Source organism: Choloepus didactylus, chromosome 4, assembly GCF_015220235.1.
Source record: "Choloepus didactylus isolate mChoDid1 chromosome 4, mChoDid1.pri, whole genome shotgun sequence".
Classification (NCBI taxonomy): Eukaryota; Metazoa; Chordata; class Mammalia; order Pilosa; family Megalonychidae; genus Choloepus; species Choloepus didactylus.
In genome coordinates this window covers 1,999,828-2,015,560 of record NC_051310.1, presented here as the reverse complement: position 1 = coordinate 2,015,560, position 15,733 = coordinate 1,999,828, and the positions used below count along the sequence as shown (strand labels likewise).

The 15,733-nt window shown below is 71.8% G+C and overlaps 2 protein-coding genes across 5 annotated transcripts in view; one reads left to right on the top strand and one right to left on the bottom strand.

Moving 5' to 3' along the window:
* JAG2 (jagged canonical Notch ligand 2) overlaps window positions 1-14,865 on the bottom strand; it is a 21,334-nt gene extending 6,469 nt beyond the window's left edge. For 2 of the 4 annotated variants that reach the window (XM_037831683.1, XM_037831684.1), the window contains exons 1-15: window positions 14,810-14,865; window positions 14,259-14,603; window positions 8,152-8,209; window positions 6,363-6,614; window positions 6,222-6,282; window positions 3,209-3,339; window positions 2,941-3,060; window positions 2,711-2,824; window positions 2,353-2,466; window positions 2,106-2,219; window positions 1,980-2,026; window positions 1,708-1,881; window positions 933-1,083; window positions 248-400; window positions 60-173 (exon numbers count right to left, since the gene is read on the bottom strand). In XM_037831683.1, the coding sequence (XP_037687611.1) occupies window positions 60-173; window positions 248-400; window positions 933-1,083; window positions 1,708-1,881; window positions 1,980-2,026; window positions 2,106-2,219; window positions 2,353-2,466; window positions 2,711-2,824; window positions 2,941-3,060; window positions 3,209-3,339; window positions 6,222-6,282; window positions 6,363-6,579 (1,510 nt within the window). In that variant the 5' untranslated portion in view covers window positions 6,580-6,614; window positions 8,152-8,209; window positions 14,259-14,603; window positions 14,810-14,865. Of the gene's footprint in view, window positions 1-59; window positions 174-247; window positions 401-932; window positions 1,084-1,707; window positions 1,882-1,979; window positions 2,027-2,105; window positions 2,220-2,352; window positions 2,467-2,710; window positions 2,825-2,940; window positions 3,061-3,208; window positions 3,340-6,221; window positions 6,283-6,362; window positions 6,615-8,151; window positions 8,210-14,258; window positions 14,604-14,809 lie in introns of those variants that run through there. The other 2 variants (XM_037831682.1, XM_037831680.1) reach the window with 2 other exon arrangements.
* On the top strand, window positions 9,706-13,194 carry LOC119530972 (collagen alpha-1(III) chain-like). The gene is made up of 6 exons (XM_037831619.1): window positions 9,706-10,175; window positions 10,402-10,645; window positions 10,758-11,043; window positions 11,274-11,369; window positions 11,630-12,995; window positions 13,137-13,194. The coding sequence occupies exons 1-6, from the start codon at window positions 9,706-9,708 to the stop codon at window positions 13,192-13,194; spliced, it is 2,520 nt and encodes an 839-aa protein (XP_037687547.1).
* Window positions 14,866-15,733: the final 868 nt, after the last annotated feature.

Below are 15,733 nucleotides of genomic sequence, written 5' to 3'. Positions count from 1 at the left end.
GCAGGGGGTGGGGCAGGGGAGAGGGGCTGGGGGCTGGGGCGGGGCGGGCGCCCACTCACTGGTGTCGCAGAGCTCGCCCTCCCAGCCGCTGGGGCAGAAGCAGCGGAAGGCGTCCACCTCGTCGATGCACGTGCCCCCGTTGCGGCAGGGCTGGCCCAGACAGTCGTCCTTGTCTGCGGGGCGGCAGCGCGTGAGCCCGCCCGGGGGTCGCACCGCCGCGCCCACCGGCCCGCCGCCCCGCACTCACTCTCGTGGCAGTAGGTGCCTGTGAAGCCGCTCTCGCAGGCGCAGGAGAAGTTGCCTCCCGGCTGGCTGACGCAGCGCCCGTGGGGGCCGCACACCCCGGAGGGGGCAGCGCCCGGCGCCCGCGGCCCCGCCTCCGCCCCGCAGCCGTCGACCACTGGGGGGACGGGGGCGGGGGGTCAGGCCCCGCCCCAGCGCAGGCCCCGCCCCTGGCACTCACCCCGCAGGCGCCCCCAGAGCAGACCCCGCCCCCGGCACCCACCCCCGCAGGCGCCCCCAGCGCAGGCCCCGCCACCCCACAGACCCCGCCCCCGGCACCCACCCCCGCAGGCGCCCCCGGCGCAGGCCCCGCCCACCCCACAGACCCCGCCCCCGGCACTCACCCCCGCAGGCGCCCCCAGCGCAGGCCCCACCCACCCCACAGACCCCGCCCCCGGCACCCACCCCCGCAGGCGCCCCCAGCGCAGGCCCCGCCCACCCCACAGACCCCGCCCCCGGCACCCACCCCCGCAGGCGCCCCCAGCGCAGGCCCCGCCCACCCCACAGACCCCGCCCCTGGCACCCACCCCCGCAGGCGCCCCCAGCGCAGGCCCCGCCCACCCCACAGACCCCGCCCCCGGCACCCACCCCGCAGGCGCCCCCAGCGCAGGCCCCGCCCACCACACAGACCCCCCGCCCCCGGCACCCACCCCCGCAGGCGCCCCCGGGGCAGGGCTCCCGGGGGACCGAGCAGTTCTTGCCGCCGAAGCCGTCGGGGCAGGCGCAGTAGTAGTCGCCCTCCAGGCTGTAGCAGCGCGCCCCGTTGCGGCAGGGGCTCGGCCGGCAGAAGTCCACGTCCACCTGCGGGGAGGGGGCAGCCGTGCGACCCTCGGGGACCTCCCACGCCCCGGGCGCCCCCGAACCGCGCGGGCGCTGGGCCTGCAGGGGTCCTGGGCCGACGGAAGCACCTGGGGCCGCTCCCGCCCCGGGCTCCTCGGCAGCGGCGCTTCCTCCGGCTCCGCGGCGGCATCCGGCCTTGGCCCCCGGCCCCCCACCCCCGCTCCGGGCCCCAGAACCCCGTCAGCGGGCCCCTCCCGGAGCCGGCCCCGGCCAAAGACCACGGCCTCGAGGCTCACCCCGCCGCAGGGCAGCTCGACCCCTGCCCCCTGCCTGGCAAAGGCCACAGACGGCATCGCCTGGGCCCATGAGGTCTGAGGGGCCCAGGGCACTGGCCTCTGGTGGGTGTCGCCTGCCCCTACCCGCGACCCCACCCAAGCACACCCCCACACTCACAGCACCCCCACCCCTCCCTGCCATCAGGAGGGGGAACCCAGGAGGCGGGGTGCCTGGCTTCCTGGTATCTGGGCAGCCGGCTGACCCGCGGGCCCCCAGCCCTCCCTCCTCCGTGCACAGCGGCAAGAGCCACCCCCTCGGTGAGCCGGCACCGGGCGCCCTGCCGTCAGTCCCCGGCACTCCGGGCCTCACCTCGCACAGCAGCCCCGAGAAGCCCCTGGGGCAGTGGCAGCGGAAGCCGTCCACCAGGTCCTCGCAGATGCCGCCACTGCGGCAAGGCCCGCTAGCGCACTCGTCCCGCTCCACCTCGCAGTGCCGGCCGCCGAAGCCCCGGGGGCACACGCACTGGTAGCCGTCCACCAGGTCCTGGGGGTGGGCGCAGCGGGTGAGCCTTGCGCCGGGCACCCCCAGCCCCACGCTAGGCCCTTTGCCCTCCGGGGAGGGGGCAGCCGGCCACACCTCACCTTGCAAATGCCACCGTGCTGGCACTGGCCGTGGCAGTCGTCGATGTCTGCAGGAGAGGAGCGGGCCATGGGCTGGGGGCTGTGGGCCCACCCCAGCCCCCCGCGGCCCCACCCACCCGTACTGACTGATGTGGCAGTCGACGCCCTTCCAGCCCGGGACACAATCACAGTAATAGCCGCCAATCAGGTTTTTGCAAGAGAAAGCGTTGCGGCACGGCTGCCCTTCGCACTCATTGGCGTCTGTGGGCGAGACAAGCAAGCCGCGGGGCTCAGCCCCTGCCCCTCAGCAGCCCTGCAGCAGCCAGCACCAAAGCCACCTGCGCCCACGGCACACCCCGGCGCACGGCACCCACGGCGTCCCCGGGGGCCTCACCCAGCTGGCAGGTGCTCCCCACCCACTGCTCGGGGCAGATGCACTCGAAGCCGTCCACCTGGTCCACGCAGGTGCCGCCCGCCGCACACGGGTTGGAGGCGCACTCGTCGATGTCTGCGGGCGGGGGAGGGAGGCTGAGAAGAGGCTCCGGGGCCAGGAGAGGGGCAGCCTCGCGGGACACACGCCGAGGTCCCTGAGGCACGGGCCGGGGAGGCGCTGGGTGCGGGAGGGGCCTTGGGTCTCCCCTGGCTGACGACGTCCACAGCCACGCCTCTGGCGGGACCATTGTGTCCTGCCCCCTCCCCAGGCGGGGAGACCCCAGCGGCCAGGCTGCAGCCCCTGGCGTGCGGGCACTCACCAAGTGCGCAGGTGGGCCCGCTCCAGCCCGAGGGGCAGTAGCACTCGAAGCCGGACGGCACCTCGTGGCAGGAGCCTCCGTTGGCACAGGGATTGGAAGCACACGCATGCTCAGCTGCAAGCCCAGAGCGAGTGAGGCGGTGGCTGGGCCCAGCCCCCACTCCCCCTGCCCCCAGGGTCCCCGGACACAGGGACCAGCCTTGCCCAGCCTGGCCCCCGTGCAACCCGTACCCCGCTCGCAGTTCTCGCCTGAGTAGCCATCGGGGCACGCACAGCGGTACTGGTCAGGCTCAGCATTGATGCACGTACCGCCGTTGACGCAGGGGTGGTGGCTGCCACAGTAGTTGAGGTCTGGGGGCAGGGATGGGGTGCGCAGGGGTCTGGGGTCAGGGGTCTGGCCCTCACTCCCACCTGCCCTCGGACAGCAGGGCCCAGGTAGCCCTCCCCTCAGCTCTGACAGAGCAGGCTGCCCGTCCCCCGTACCCCCCATGCTCCCCACCTTTGTTGCAGAGCAGGCCGCCCCAGTTGGTCTCGCAGTTGCACTGCCAGGGCTCCACGCAGCTGCCGTGCAAGCAGCCTGGGTAGGGGACACACTCATCGCAGAACTTGCCCTGCCAGCCGTAGCCGCACCTGGAGTGAGGCAGAGGGGCTGTGAGCCCAGGGGCCTGGGGTGTCCCTGGAGCTGGGGCGGCTGCAGGCTGGCCTGGGGGAGCAGAGTCCCAGCAGCACATCCCCAAGGGGCTGGCAGCCCTGGGCCGGCCGGGGGTGACAGCCCTGGGCCAGCCAACACTATCATGGGCATTTCCCGGCTGTTGGCTGCTGGGACGGGCAGCCCCAGCTGTCCTGTCAGTCTATCCTGAGCTATTTTGGGGCCCGAACCTGAGCTGGGGCCCTGGAGCAGGTGCCAGGGAAGGAGAGCCTTGCAGGGGACTGGGGATGGCCACCACCTTGGTGCCCCAAGCCAGGCAGCACCAACGTCTGGGTGGCCAGTGGGCGTCAGGAGAGGGGCCCTGGCCTGGTGCTAAACACAACAGAAACCGTGCCATGACTCAAGGGTGAGGGCTTCTCTCTCTCCCAGCAAAGACTGCGGAAGGCACATCTCCCAAATGCGGGCACTAAGGCCCACAGAGAACCCTGCCGCCCCTGTCCCGGGCTGCCGGCCTCCTGAGGCCAGATGGGCAGCCCCTGAGCCAGGAGCAGCTCCGGCACCCCGTGGGAAAGGGCCTCGGGAAACTTCCATCCCACTCCCATGTGGCCCGGCCTTCCCTGTCGGCCTGCAGCCCCTCAGGGAGGAAGGGCTGGGGTCATCAGTGCCCGCCCCACCTGGACGCAGGCAGCTCGTGGGGAGCTCAGAGCCGGGCCTGCCTTGGGGGGAGCCTGGGGTCCTGCAGCAAGCCCCCTCCAGACCTGGACAGACCCCTGGGGACCCCCGCCACGTACTCACAGGTCCCGGGGACGGCAGTGACGCCAGGCCACGTCACTTCCACGCCCGGCACCCGCCACGGGAATTTATTTTTGTAAAAGGAAAGAGCCACGGCCCTTCCTGAGCCGCCCTCTGGCCCCGTGGCCAGCACTGAGGGGACGGTGGTCACGCTCGGCCAGGCACAGAGGGGGAAACTGAGGCCGGCGGGATCCTGGTGTCTGCAGGCAGATCCACATAGCTCACTCTCAGTGACAGACGGGGAGACCAAGGCTGGGCAGGGGCCACCACGTGCCTGTCACCTGGCAACGGGGCAGCGCCGCTGGGCTCGGAGCCCAGACCCTCATCCCAGGGGCAGGATCGCGCGGGCAGGGAGGCCGCGCCAGGCCCCGCTTCCCGCTCCCGGGCCGGCGGGCTCTGGGCCCGGAGTGGCAGGAAGGCGCGGCCCTCCCGCAGCATCCGGGGGGGAGGGGGCCAGGCTGAAACCTGAGCCCGAGCCGCGGGCAGCAGCTGGGCCCGGCCTCAGGGCCAGGGAGCCTGGCCGGTGGGGGTCACCTGCAGGGCCCCAAAGCCCAGCAGGCCTCCCACCCCACCCCCAGGACACGACAGGTACCCCCCCCCCCCATCCACTGCAGCCCGTGCAGTTCTGGGGCTCCTGGCTGCCCAGAGGCCCGGCAATGGCAACTGGGGTGGGGGTGGAGTGGGGGGCACAGACTGAGACCCGGCCCACTGTGCCCAGCAAACGGATACTGCCCGTCCCCCCACTGCACTCACTCCTGTCGCCCACATCAAAGGCACCTGCCAGCCCCCACCTGCCTCTCCCCACCCTGGATGTGGCTCCTGGGGGCACCTGCCTCATCACCACGGCTCCTGAGGCCAGCCGGCTCAGGGTACTCTCCTGGGCAGGCTGCCAGCCAGGCTACTTCCCCCCCTCCATCCCCTCACCCCCCCCAGAGGCTGCTCTTAGTCACCCCAGTACCCCTTCCTGTCCTGGCTCCTCTTCTCTGAAGCTCAGTGCTGTGTGACCTTGGGGAAGTCATTTAACCTCTCTGTGCCCTGGTACCCTTACCTGAAAAAACCTCTCTGTGCCCTGGTACCCTTACCTGAAAAATGCATCTGGAAGCAAACCCACCCCAAGCAGACCACGCCCAGCCCCCATCCCACCCCCCACCCCCGTGCCCCCCACAGCACCCTGCCTGTTGCCCGGCAGCTCCAAGCCCCTCCTCCCTGGACCCACCAGCTGCCCCCTCGGTTTCTCTGCCCCACTGTGTAGCAAAATTGCTGACTGGCTGCCTTCTCTGCCCCATCCCCTTGACCCCACCCTATCCACCCGCTAAAAAAACACTTCCTCAAAGCCTCCACCAACCTCCACCGTCTCCACTTGGCCCCGAGACCCCCGCTTCCCTCCAAGCCCCTGTGCTCTTCACAGCGACCTTCGCCATCTCCTCCCAGCCCCGGGCTTCAACCACCACCCACAGGGTCTACAGACTCCCCAACACACGTCTCGGCCAGGCATCTTTGGGGTGCCAAGAAAGCAGAGGAGACGTGTCCCTCCAAAATCAAGCTCCTCTTCTGTACCCGTCTGCTGTCCCAGCACTGACCCCACCTCAGATGTGACTCTGCTTTTCAAGGGTTCAGGCTAGAAGGCCTGGGGTCCTCCTAGACCCCCTGCTCTTCCTTGCATCCCTCAGCCCCAGCCCCAGCCCCAGCCCCAGCCCCAGCATGCCTGCAGCAGCCGCCCGCTTCCCCCAGGCCTCTCTGCCACCTCCATGCCCACCTCTTCTGTACAGAGCCCCTCCCCCAGCCGGCCTGCTTCCCCCATCCCCAGACATGCGCCAACTGCACGCTCCGCCCCTCCTCCTCGACAGGTGCCCGTCCCGGGCTCATGCCTCCAAATCTCTGCCCAATGCCTCACTCCCTCCTCACTGTCCCTGTCAGACACACCCCACATGCACCCAGGCCTCAGCTGAGCCTCCTGGCCTCCTGCAGGCGCCAGGCGCAGGGCAGGTGCTGGGTGCACCGCTGGGTGAGCGCGCAGGTGCAGCCACGCCAGGACGCGGGGGCAGAGGAGGGGCAGGCACCTGGCACTCACCTGCACTCCCCAGGTACGCTGCATCCCCCGTGGAGCAAATTACATCCTTGTTTACACAGGGCTGTCGGGAGAGGCGGCTCAGCAGCGTGGCCAGGCGGGGTCCACCCCTGTGCTCCAGCCGGCCGCCCCCCGAGGCCTCACCCTGCTTGCACTCCTTGCCCATCCAGCCATCCATGCAGGCCTTGTTCCCGTACTGGTCGCAGGTGTAGTGGCCGAAGAAGTCGTTGCGGGGCCGGCAGAATTTGTTGCACGTGGCGCTGTAGTAGTTGTCGTCGCAACGCACGCGGATCTGCAGCTCCAGCTGCGCCACGTGGCCGCTGAAGTGCAGGCTCTTCCAGCGGTCCTCGGGGTTGACCATGCCCGCGTGGGCCACCCGCTCGATCAGCAGCTTCTCTGGGGCAGGCGGAGAGTCAGCGGTGGCTCCGCCCAGGGCCCGTCCCTCCAGGGACCGCTCGGGCCCCGGAGCCTCCCCGGGGCTCCAGAGGCACCAGGTGCAGCACGCAGAGGTGCCTGAGGGAGCCGGGAGGGGATGGGTGGCCCTGCCCACCCGAGGGTGACAGTCATGCTCTCCTCCCCGGGGTCGGGGCGACCTGGGAAAGGGGCAGGCTAGAGACCCCTGTCCCTGTCCCAATCTGGCCAGACACCCCCAGACATCCCCCGAGTCTGGACCAGGACCCGAGACTGAGCTAGAGACCGCCAGACCTTGTGCTTCTGAGCCGACGTCTCTGCCCACCCATCGCCCGCGGCCTCGGCCTGCTGCTCCCACTGACCCCAGTGTGGCTGCCCGGGCACCGAGTTCTTCCTCGGTCCCCACCACTTCCCCAAAAGCCGGCCGAGGGTCACAGGGGTGGGGCGGGGGCCACCCGGGACAGCAGGGGGCAGGGGCAGGGGCACAAGGCCAGTCCTGGGGGTGCCCAGAACGGGGCAGAGCCCACCAGGTCCAGCCGCCCGCTCCTCCCCTCTCAGCTCCCCGCCCCTGACCCCTGAGCTGTCCGGTGCTCCCCCAGGGCCGCTCTGGGAGCACAGCCCTGGCCTAGGGTTAGCAAAACCCTCTGGGTGAGGCAGAGGCCAGAGCAGCCGCCACCTGCCCTGGCCTGACCCCTGACCCCGACCCCCTGCCCTAGGCGTCTCCTGGCTGCTGCCCCAGCCTGCACTCTCCCGGGCTCCCAGTGTCCTCACGGGGGGGGGGTCCTAGGGCTCAGCCACATGACGTCCAGCACCCCGAGGCTAACGTGCACCTCAAGCACATCATCCAGAACCGCCCCTCCCACCTCCCCCTCACCTGTCTGCGGCCCCCCCCGCCCCCCCCTCAGCAAACCCCGGGGCCTCCGCCAGGCTGCCCCCTGAGGTCTCCCAGCTTCCCACAGCCGCCACTCCCCGTCTGCTCCCTGGTCCCCCAGCAGTCCCCCAAAAAGAAGGCCGTGTCCCACCAGCGAGGCCCCTGGGACCTGGCCCCCAGGCCGTGTACTGCTCCTCCAACACACCAGGCACCCCCGCCTCGGGGCCTCTGCATGTGCCGACCCTCTGCCTGGCGTGCCCTTCCCCACTCGCCCGCTGGAAAACCTCCTGTGTCCTGCCACCGGGCCCTGCGTCCGAGGGCCGCCAGGCAGAAAGGGAGCTACGAAGCCAGAGGGAGCTCCTCGGGGTGCCCTGCTCTGCCTAGTGCTCCCTCAGGCCCCAAACGGACATGCCCAATAGGAAAACCGTGCAAACAAAATGGTCACCGAAAAGAATGACACACCAGCTCTGCAAGTCACAAGTGGGCAGAGCTCCCTGGCAGCCAGGCCAAAAAGGGAAACACAGCACACAAGCTCCTCGAGGTGAAGGAAGTTTTCCTGACGCGTGTGCCTTGTCCCCAGCAGGCAGGAGACTAGGTCAGCAACGCGAGCCCCCAAGGGCTGCCGGCCCACCCAGCCTGAGGCTCACTCACCGTCCGGGGTGGTGTCATTGTCCCAGTCCCAGGCCTCCACGATGAGGGTGAAGGAGCGCTGCGGGCACGGGGAGGGGCTGATCAGATGCCCGAGGCCCCACCCGCCTGCCCCCCAGGCCTGGGTCCAGCTTGAGTTAGCACGGGCAAGAGGGAGCGAGGCAGAGGTGGTGGGCAAGGCGGGTCCCATGGGCACCCGGGACCACCCTCAGCCACCAGGCTGGGGTGGGGCCATGTGGCAACACCAGGTCCTGCTCCAAGCCAGGGAGGGACAAATGCCCCATCGCCCCCCGAGACCCGGGAAAGGGAGAGCTCTGGCTGGACAGATGGGGAAACTGAGGCCCAGCAGGCATGGGGGCCACCAAAAAGGGAAGCCACCCAGGGTCACTGCTCCCCTCCCCTCCCCTCCCAGGAGCCCCAGATGACTGTGATGGGAGTGCTGTCGGGGTCACCCCAAGCCACCTCTGGGCTTTTCTCTCACGGGCGGGGGTGCCCAGCCCTGAGCTCGCCCTGGTCTCGTCCACCGCTACAGGCTCCCACCCCCACCCGCGGACCCCTCCTCGGCTCAGCCCAGCCCCCTCCCGCCCCCAACCCCGTCTCAACCCCAAGCTGGGGCCCAAGGGCAGGGCCACCCCCAAGGCCACAGCCCCTGCATGCCCACAGAGTGGACACCGGGCGAGGCCAGCCCCCTCCCTCCGCACCCGACCTCGCAGCCCCGGCCGCGCCACGGCACTTTCCCTGAGGGCCTCCGCCCAGCCCTCGGGGCGCCCTCCACTCCAGGCTTCCAGCTGCCCCCCTCTTCCCAGCCCTCAGGGCCTGGGACACACCGGCCGGCCTCACCCTCACTCATGGTCACCCCAACACCAGTGACCGGGTCTCCAACCAGGTGCCCTCCCCACCGGGCCAGACCGCTCCCCTCTGCCCCCTACCCTCGGGGCTGGCACCAGGCCCCGCACCCCACGCCGCGACCCCGAGTCCCGCCTCCTGCCCTGTGCCTCCGCCACCCACAGCAAGCCCAGGGCCCCGCGACTGCCCGTCTCCTCCCGGGGAGCCCTGTTCTCCCACCACCCACAGCCCCCCTCGGCCTCCGAGCCCACCCACCCCAGCCCCCCAGGCTGCCCCGGGGCCCTTACGCACACTGCTGCTGGGTGGACCCAACCACAGGCTGCCTCCAGGGACGGCACAGCACCTGCTCGTGCCTAGGACTCATTCTGTCATTCACTCATTCATCCATTCATTCATTCACGACCGCACCAAGCCAGGCTGGTCACTGGGAATCACGGAGCTCTAAGTCACGGAGGCTTCCGGAGACAAGCATCCTGAAGACAGCTAACGAGAGAATGGGGGTGGGCGCAGGAGCTGCTGCTGGGGTGAGTTCACAGGGGAGAAGGAGCATCTGGGCACGTGTTCCACACAGAAGGAACGGCCGGCGAAGGCCAGAGGACAGCGAGGGGCCCGTGGGGCCGGGAGGGGGTGGGCGATGGGGACAGGGCATGGGGAGTGGGCCACGGGGGGCCACAGAGCCCTGTGCAGGCTTTGGTGTCGACACTGGGCACAATGGGTGGCACTGGGGTAACGGAGCTTGGGACGCTGGGCGGGAGCCGTGCCACTGGCCGAGCCCACCTCCGGGCAGTGCCACCCTGGGGCAAGGAGAGGACGCCCCAGGCCCCGCGCTCCCCGCCCTCCGCCGCCGCCACACCTGGGCCCCAGGGCGAGCAGGGAGCTCCTGCCGGCTCCCAGGAAACCCCAGGCCCGCGCTCAGGTAGGATTACCGCCACTCGCCAGGGCCCAGGGCTCCGGTTTCCAGCTCCCGTGGGGCCGCCCGTCCACCAGCTGGGCTCCCCGCACCTGGGCAGCAGGAAGTCACCCAGAGAGAACCTGAGCCGCCGCGGCAGCTCCCCACCCGGCCTCCTGTGCGGCCAGCGCTGCCTCCTGGGGCCTGCTGCCCCTCCACGGCTCAGCGTCCATGTCTGCGAACAGCACGCTCCGTCCCTGTCCTTCCTGCCCCATGGGTCCCGGACGGGGCTGTTAGCCCCAAATCCCCCCAGGACAGAGGCAGAGAGCCCGGCCCCAGGGCTGGGAGGGTCCTGTCACTCCTGAGACAGGCGGGCTCCAAGAGCTGGGGGACGAGACGGGCACCTGGGGTCGTGGGTCTGGAGGGTTTGGGGCTGGGGCTGGGTACAGGGCACTGCAGGTGGGGAGAGGGGGCAGGTGGGTCAACAGGGGCAGCTCAGGGACCCGCACCCCACCCAGGCCTCCCCAGCAGGCACGGGAGCCCCAGGCCCCCTTCCCAGGCCTTGGTGAGCCATCCCCCTGCCGGCTCTGCCCCCGAGAGCCCAGCCTCTTCCGGCAGGCCTGCCCTGACCCCACCCGAGCTGCCTGGACCCCCAAGGCCGGGCCCAAACCCTCCTCCCCTGACCCCTCCAAGGTGGCGAAGCGGCAGCCCAGACCAGGCACAGCGCAGGGCGGTGGCAGAGGAGGTGCCCGCAGTTCCCATGTGCGGAGCCCGGGCCTTCCCACTGCACCCCCATAAGCGACCCAGCCCTCGGGGCAGAGCACGTAGTGCCGGCGCCAGACACTCTCCGCACACACACATTTCCTGAAACCAGAGCTTCGGGGACGCCCGGGCCTGCACCACCACCGTCACCCGAGGCAGGGGGAACCCAGACCCCAGGCTGGTCTACACAGGAGCCCGCCCACCCCCCCAGCTTGTGCTCGGCCCAGAGACACCCACGGCCCGGCCTGGCACCCCACTTTCCCCCCAACCCGCCGTCCTCCCCAGGTCCTGGGTTCTCCTCGCTGTGCCCATCACAGGCTGCGGGGTGGGGCCAGGCAAGTCCAGCTCGGGCCTGGGGCTCGGGGATGGGGGCCCTCTCTCAGGCCTGGTGTCTGGGGGTTAGGGATCCCAGTTTGAGCCTGGGTCTGGGAGACAGAGACCCCAGCTCAGGCCTGGGTTTGGGGGATAGGAACCCCAGCTCACGTCTGGGCACACAGACCCAACTCAGTCCTGGGATCCATCCTCAGAGCCACAGTGGAGCAGCCCAGGCTGGTCCCTGCGAGCCACGGTTGCCCCTGCCGGACCCCTCCACATCACACAGTGGCCTCTCTGCTCCACCCACCCCTAGAGCCCAAGACCCAGCACCCAGACCACTCCCAAGCCCCCCACAGGCTGGGCGTAGGGGTCTGCACCCAAGCACTGACGGCACCCCCATACGAGGGACGTACGCAGCCCAGAGGGGGGACACAGGGAAGGTGTGTGGGGAGCGGGGGCAGGAAGACAGGCCCAGGGCCGGGGAGGGGCAGAAAGGAAGTGGGGGGTCCCAGCTCTGGGCCCCCCATGCCTCCCCAGCCCCTTCCCTGACTTCTCCAGTAAAAGCCCCCGCTTAGGGGGCCTACCAGGCACAGAGGTCTCCTGGAGAACCCCCTCAGGGCTACCTGAGGCCGAGGTGAGGAGTGCCCCACCCCAGCTCCCTGGGCCCAGGAGACGAGGGGTCTCGTGATGAGCTGGAAGCAGCAGGGGAGGGATGCAGGGGTGCAGGAGTGGGGGGGCACCCTGCAGAGAGAGGGGAGCCCTATGGGGCAGGTGGGGGGCTGAGGCCCCTCAATGTGGCCAGAAGGCAGCCCCAGAAGCAGGGTGGGGAGGACAGAGCCACCCGGAGAGGGTCCCAGCTCCTCCGGAGGGGCAGGGGGCGGAAGGAGGCTGCTGCTCGACCCGGGCAAGGTGCGGAGCCAGGCTGGCTGGAACCCCACAGCAGCTGGATGCGGGGCAGCCAGGCCCGGTGCCCACCCCAAGACCACCCCGCCCTGGCACTCCCCAGGCCCTGTCTGTGGGGGGGGCACTCCACCAGGCAGGGCCTGCAGCCCAGGTTACCCGATGCCCACATCTGCCCGCCGAGTCCCTGCAAGTACCCCTCCAGATCCACCTCCTGCACACCACAGGGCTCGGCGCCTCCCGAGCTGCATGACGGGTGCAAGCCCAGGGTGTCTGGTCCCCTGGGGGAGCAGGGGTGTCTTCGGGTGTGGGGTCCTCAGAAGCAGCTAACCCGTCCCAGGAAAGGGGAGCAGCCCCTACCCCCCAGGTTCAGCCTGCACACCAGCCCCCCTGGACGCCGTGGTCAGTCCGAGCACAGACGGGCAGAGAGCCGCTGGCCAGGCCCGGGCTTAGCAGCGAGGCCAGGAGCTGGCGAGGGTCACTGGTGGGGTGGGGAAGGGTGGGCTGCACCCCGGCAAGCCCCAGGCCTTCTGCCTCCCCAACCAGGCATGATCCTTCCACGGTGGGCCCACTCGCCCTCTCCAGCAACCTCCAGGGCCCCTCACCTCCCCACCCCTTCTGGGTCCCAAGAACTGGAGCTGGGGCCAGGTGGGGGTCCCCCTGCCCTCGGACCTGAACCCCGCCTTGTGCCCAGAGCCAGGGCTCCCCCCGGCCAGGGGGCAGAGGTCCCGGCAAGGGCCTCGGCCCCTGGGGTGGGAGCCAGGCACACTGGCAAGAGCCGGGTGCCACGCAAGCTGGGGCAGCGCGGCCACAGGTGCTGCCAGCGAGTTGGAAGTAGCCCCTTGCCATCACGGCAGCTCTGCACCCCCAGAGACCAGAGCTCACCCCCAACAGGCCACGCACTCTCCTCCCACAAAAAACCAACCAGGCAGAGTAGAAATGGGGGTGAGCCGGCCCTGAGACCCAGCGTCCCCGACGCCAAGGCTCCCCAGAAAGGCACGGCCTGCCCCATCCTGCTCCCTTGCGCCGGCGGCAGTGGGGGGGCACGAGGGACACGCGGCAGCCCGCCACATTCCTCCCGGGCCTCCCTGCCCCCACGCCCACCGCTGCCAACTCGAGCAGAAAACATCCTCAGGTAGCGACTTGGAGCGGCGCTGGCTCAGGACCAAACAGAGGACAGGCCGCAGGTGCTGCTCAGACCTGCCCGCCACCCGGAGCCTGCTTCACGCCCACCCACCTTTTCCACCCCGGGGGGCGCTGTCCCACCCTGAGGCAGGGTCAATGGAGACCCCAGAGAAGACCAGCTGGAGGAGGCAGCCCAGCCCCCTGAGTAAGAGCACTGCACCACCGAGCAGACACCACCCACACCTCCTGCACCCTGGGCCGCGGGAGCCCCCCTCGGGAGGCAAGGCCAGGGTCTGAACACTCTGGGACCCCCATCACCAACCTCCTGAGCTTCTCCCAGGTCTGCCCCCTGCCCCCAGCCTGCTCCTCCACGCTGGCACCCACCTGGCAGGGGCCCCCCTCTTCCCACCCCCAACCCATGCAGCCCCCTGGGCAGCCCAAGCCGCGCAGCCCTGACCTGGGAGCCAGCTCATAAGGACTCAGGGCTCCAGCGAGCTCCCAGGACGGTCCCCACGAGGCCTGGTGGCTCCCTCTGCATGGCCCCCCCCAGCCCTCTCGGCATGCTCCAGACCCCAGGCTCCTGCCTGCCTGGCCACTCCCAAAGGGAAGTCAGAGGCACCCTTCACTTCGCTCCCTCCTCCCAAAAGAGGAACAAAAGAAACCAAGTAACCCACAGGGTCTCAGTCCCGGGGACTCTATACATCTTCTCCTGGGGGCTAAGGGGACGGACGTGAGCCCGCAGCCTGGGGCTGAGGCCAACGCACAGACACCCGGCCCTCCTGGGCGCAAGTCCCACGGTGCCCGCCCGTGGCCCCCGGGCATCCAGGAAACGGCGGGGCGGGCACAGGCTGGCCGCGGGCCCGGGGCGGCTCCGCCAGGGCCTGCCCCGGACCAGCCCCAGCACGCGCGGCGCACAAGCCTCCGCGGCCTACCCCGGCCCCCAGCGCCCCGCCGCCCCGCCCCGCCCAGACAGACACGCGCAGCGCGACGCAGGCACACGCCGAGGGCCACAGCGCGCTCGGGCCCCGCCGGCCCACCACGCCAGGACGGCCGCCGCGCGCCCCTGCCGCCGTCCGGGCCCGGCCCGGCCCGCGCCCCCGCCAAGCCCACGCCCGGGGGTCTTGCGCCGCGCGGCGCCCCCTGTCGGCCCCGCCCCGCCTGGGCGAGCGCGGTCCGCGCGCGGGAGTCTAGGCCGCAGGTGCCGCGCCGGGTGGCCGCGGCGCGCGGGGAGGGGAGCGCAGCGCGAGGAGCGCGGAGGGAGGCGCGCACGTACCGGCCAGGCGAACTGGAAGGGGATGACGACGAGGCCCGGGTGCTGGTCGCCGCCGGCCCGCGCCCGCGCTCGCTCCCCCGCGGAGCCCGCCGGGGGCAGGTGGAAGGAGTTGCCGCCCAGCACGGGCGTGGTGCCCTGGCCGTAGCTGCAGGGCCCCGTGGGCGTCACCTTGGCCTGGTACTCCTTGAGGCACACGCGCACGTACGTGTCGCACTCGTCGTGGCCGCAGCCCCCCGCGCGGGTCGTCCGGCCGTCGCCGTCACAGCAGGCGCCGCTCAGCAGCTCGCCGTTCACGTTCCGCAGCGCGCTCAGCTGCAGCTCGAAATAGCCCAGGGGCCGCGCCGCCTAAAAATAAGGCAGCGGGAGCCGGGCGGGAGGCTCGGGCCGGGGTCGGCCAGGCGGAGGGCCGCCCCACCCCCATCCGCGCCCGGGGCGCGCGACCCGAGGACTCGGCGGGCGGCCGCCGCGGCGACCGGAGGCGGTGCCCGCCCGGCCCCGAGGGGCCGCCGATGCGCCCCGTCCCGCGCCCCGCCCGCCGCCCGCGCCCTCACCTGCACGCACAGGCCGCCAGCAGCAGCAGCAGCCGCCAGGGGCCCCGCGCCCCCGGGCCCGCGCCCGCATCGCCCGCCTCGGCCCGCCGCCCGCCGGGGCCCCGCCGCCGCCGCCCCGCGCCCACGGCCTCGCCCGCCCGCCCGCCCTCCGCTCGCCGGCAGCGGCAGCGGCAGCGGCGGCGGCGGCGGGCGGGGTCTACAGCCGAGCCCGGGCGAGCAGGGGCGGCGGCAGCTCCGGCCTCCGAGGCTCCCGCGCTCGCGACCCGGCCCGGCTCCCCACCCGGCGGCAGCGGCAGCGGCGGCGGCGGGTCCCGGCCTCGGCTCAGCTCGCCCGCGCTCCCGGCGCCCGCAGCGCACAAGTTCGGGACGAGACTGACAGCTCGCTCGCCCATTCGTCACCCGCGCGCACCTGCATATGCATGAGGGGGCGGTGCCGCGCGCGGGGTGGGGCCGGGCCGGGGGCGCCCCGGGCTTTAAAGGCGGCCGCGGGAACCGCCTCCCCGCGCCTGGCCGGGCACGCACCGCTCATCTCGGCCGTGCTTCACCGGGCGCGGGGGTGCCGGGGACTCCGCCGGTGACCGAGCCCACCGGGCGGGAGGCGGCGCCCGGAGCGGCCCGAGGCTGGGCCGCCCCTTCAGGCCCCGCCGCCGTCCCCTCCGTCGGTGCGCCCCGGCCGTCTTCCCGATCCCCGCCGAGAGGCCGCCTCCTTGGCCCCTCAGGGCTCTGCCCCGGGAGCCCCATCCCGCCCCTCCCGACCCCGCGACCCGCACGCGGCGCCGCTCCTGCCTCCCCGCGGACCGCAGGGGGCGCTGCTCCCCCCACGCCCGTCCCTCGCCTGCGCGCCCGCGGGCAGCCTGTCCACTCGCTCCTCCCCGGGCCCTCGGGGAGCAGGCAGGACGCGGGTCCGGGGTCAACAGTGGGGCT

Bases quoted from the DNA above. Each gene is read 5' to 3' on its own strand.
- LOC119530972 (XM_037831619.1), top strand. From the start codon at position 9,706: ATGGGTGGCACTGGGGTAACGGAGCTTGGGACGCTGGGCGGGAGCCGT. The intron at 11,370-11,629 runs GTACGCAGCCCA...CCCTGGGCCCAG, and splicing joins GGCACCCCCATACGAGGGAC to GAGACGAGGGGTCTCGTGAT. The intron at 12,996-13,136 runs GTAGCGACTTGG...ACCCTGAGGCAG, and splicing joins CGAGCAGAAAACATCCTCAG to GGTCAATGGAGACCCCAGAG.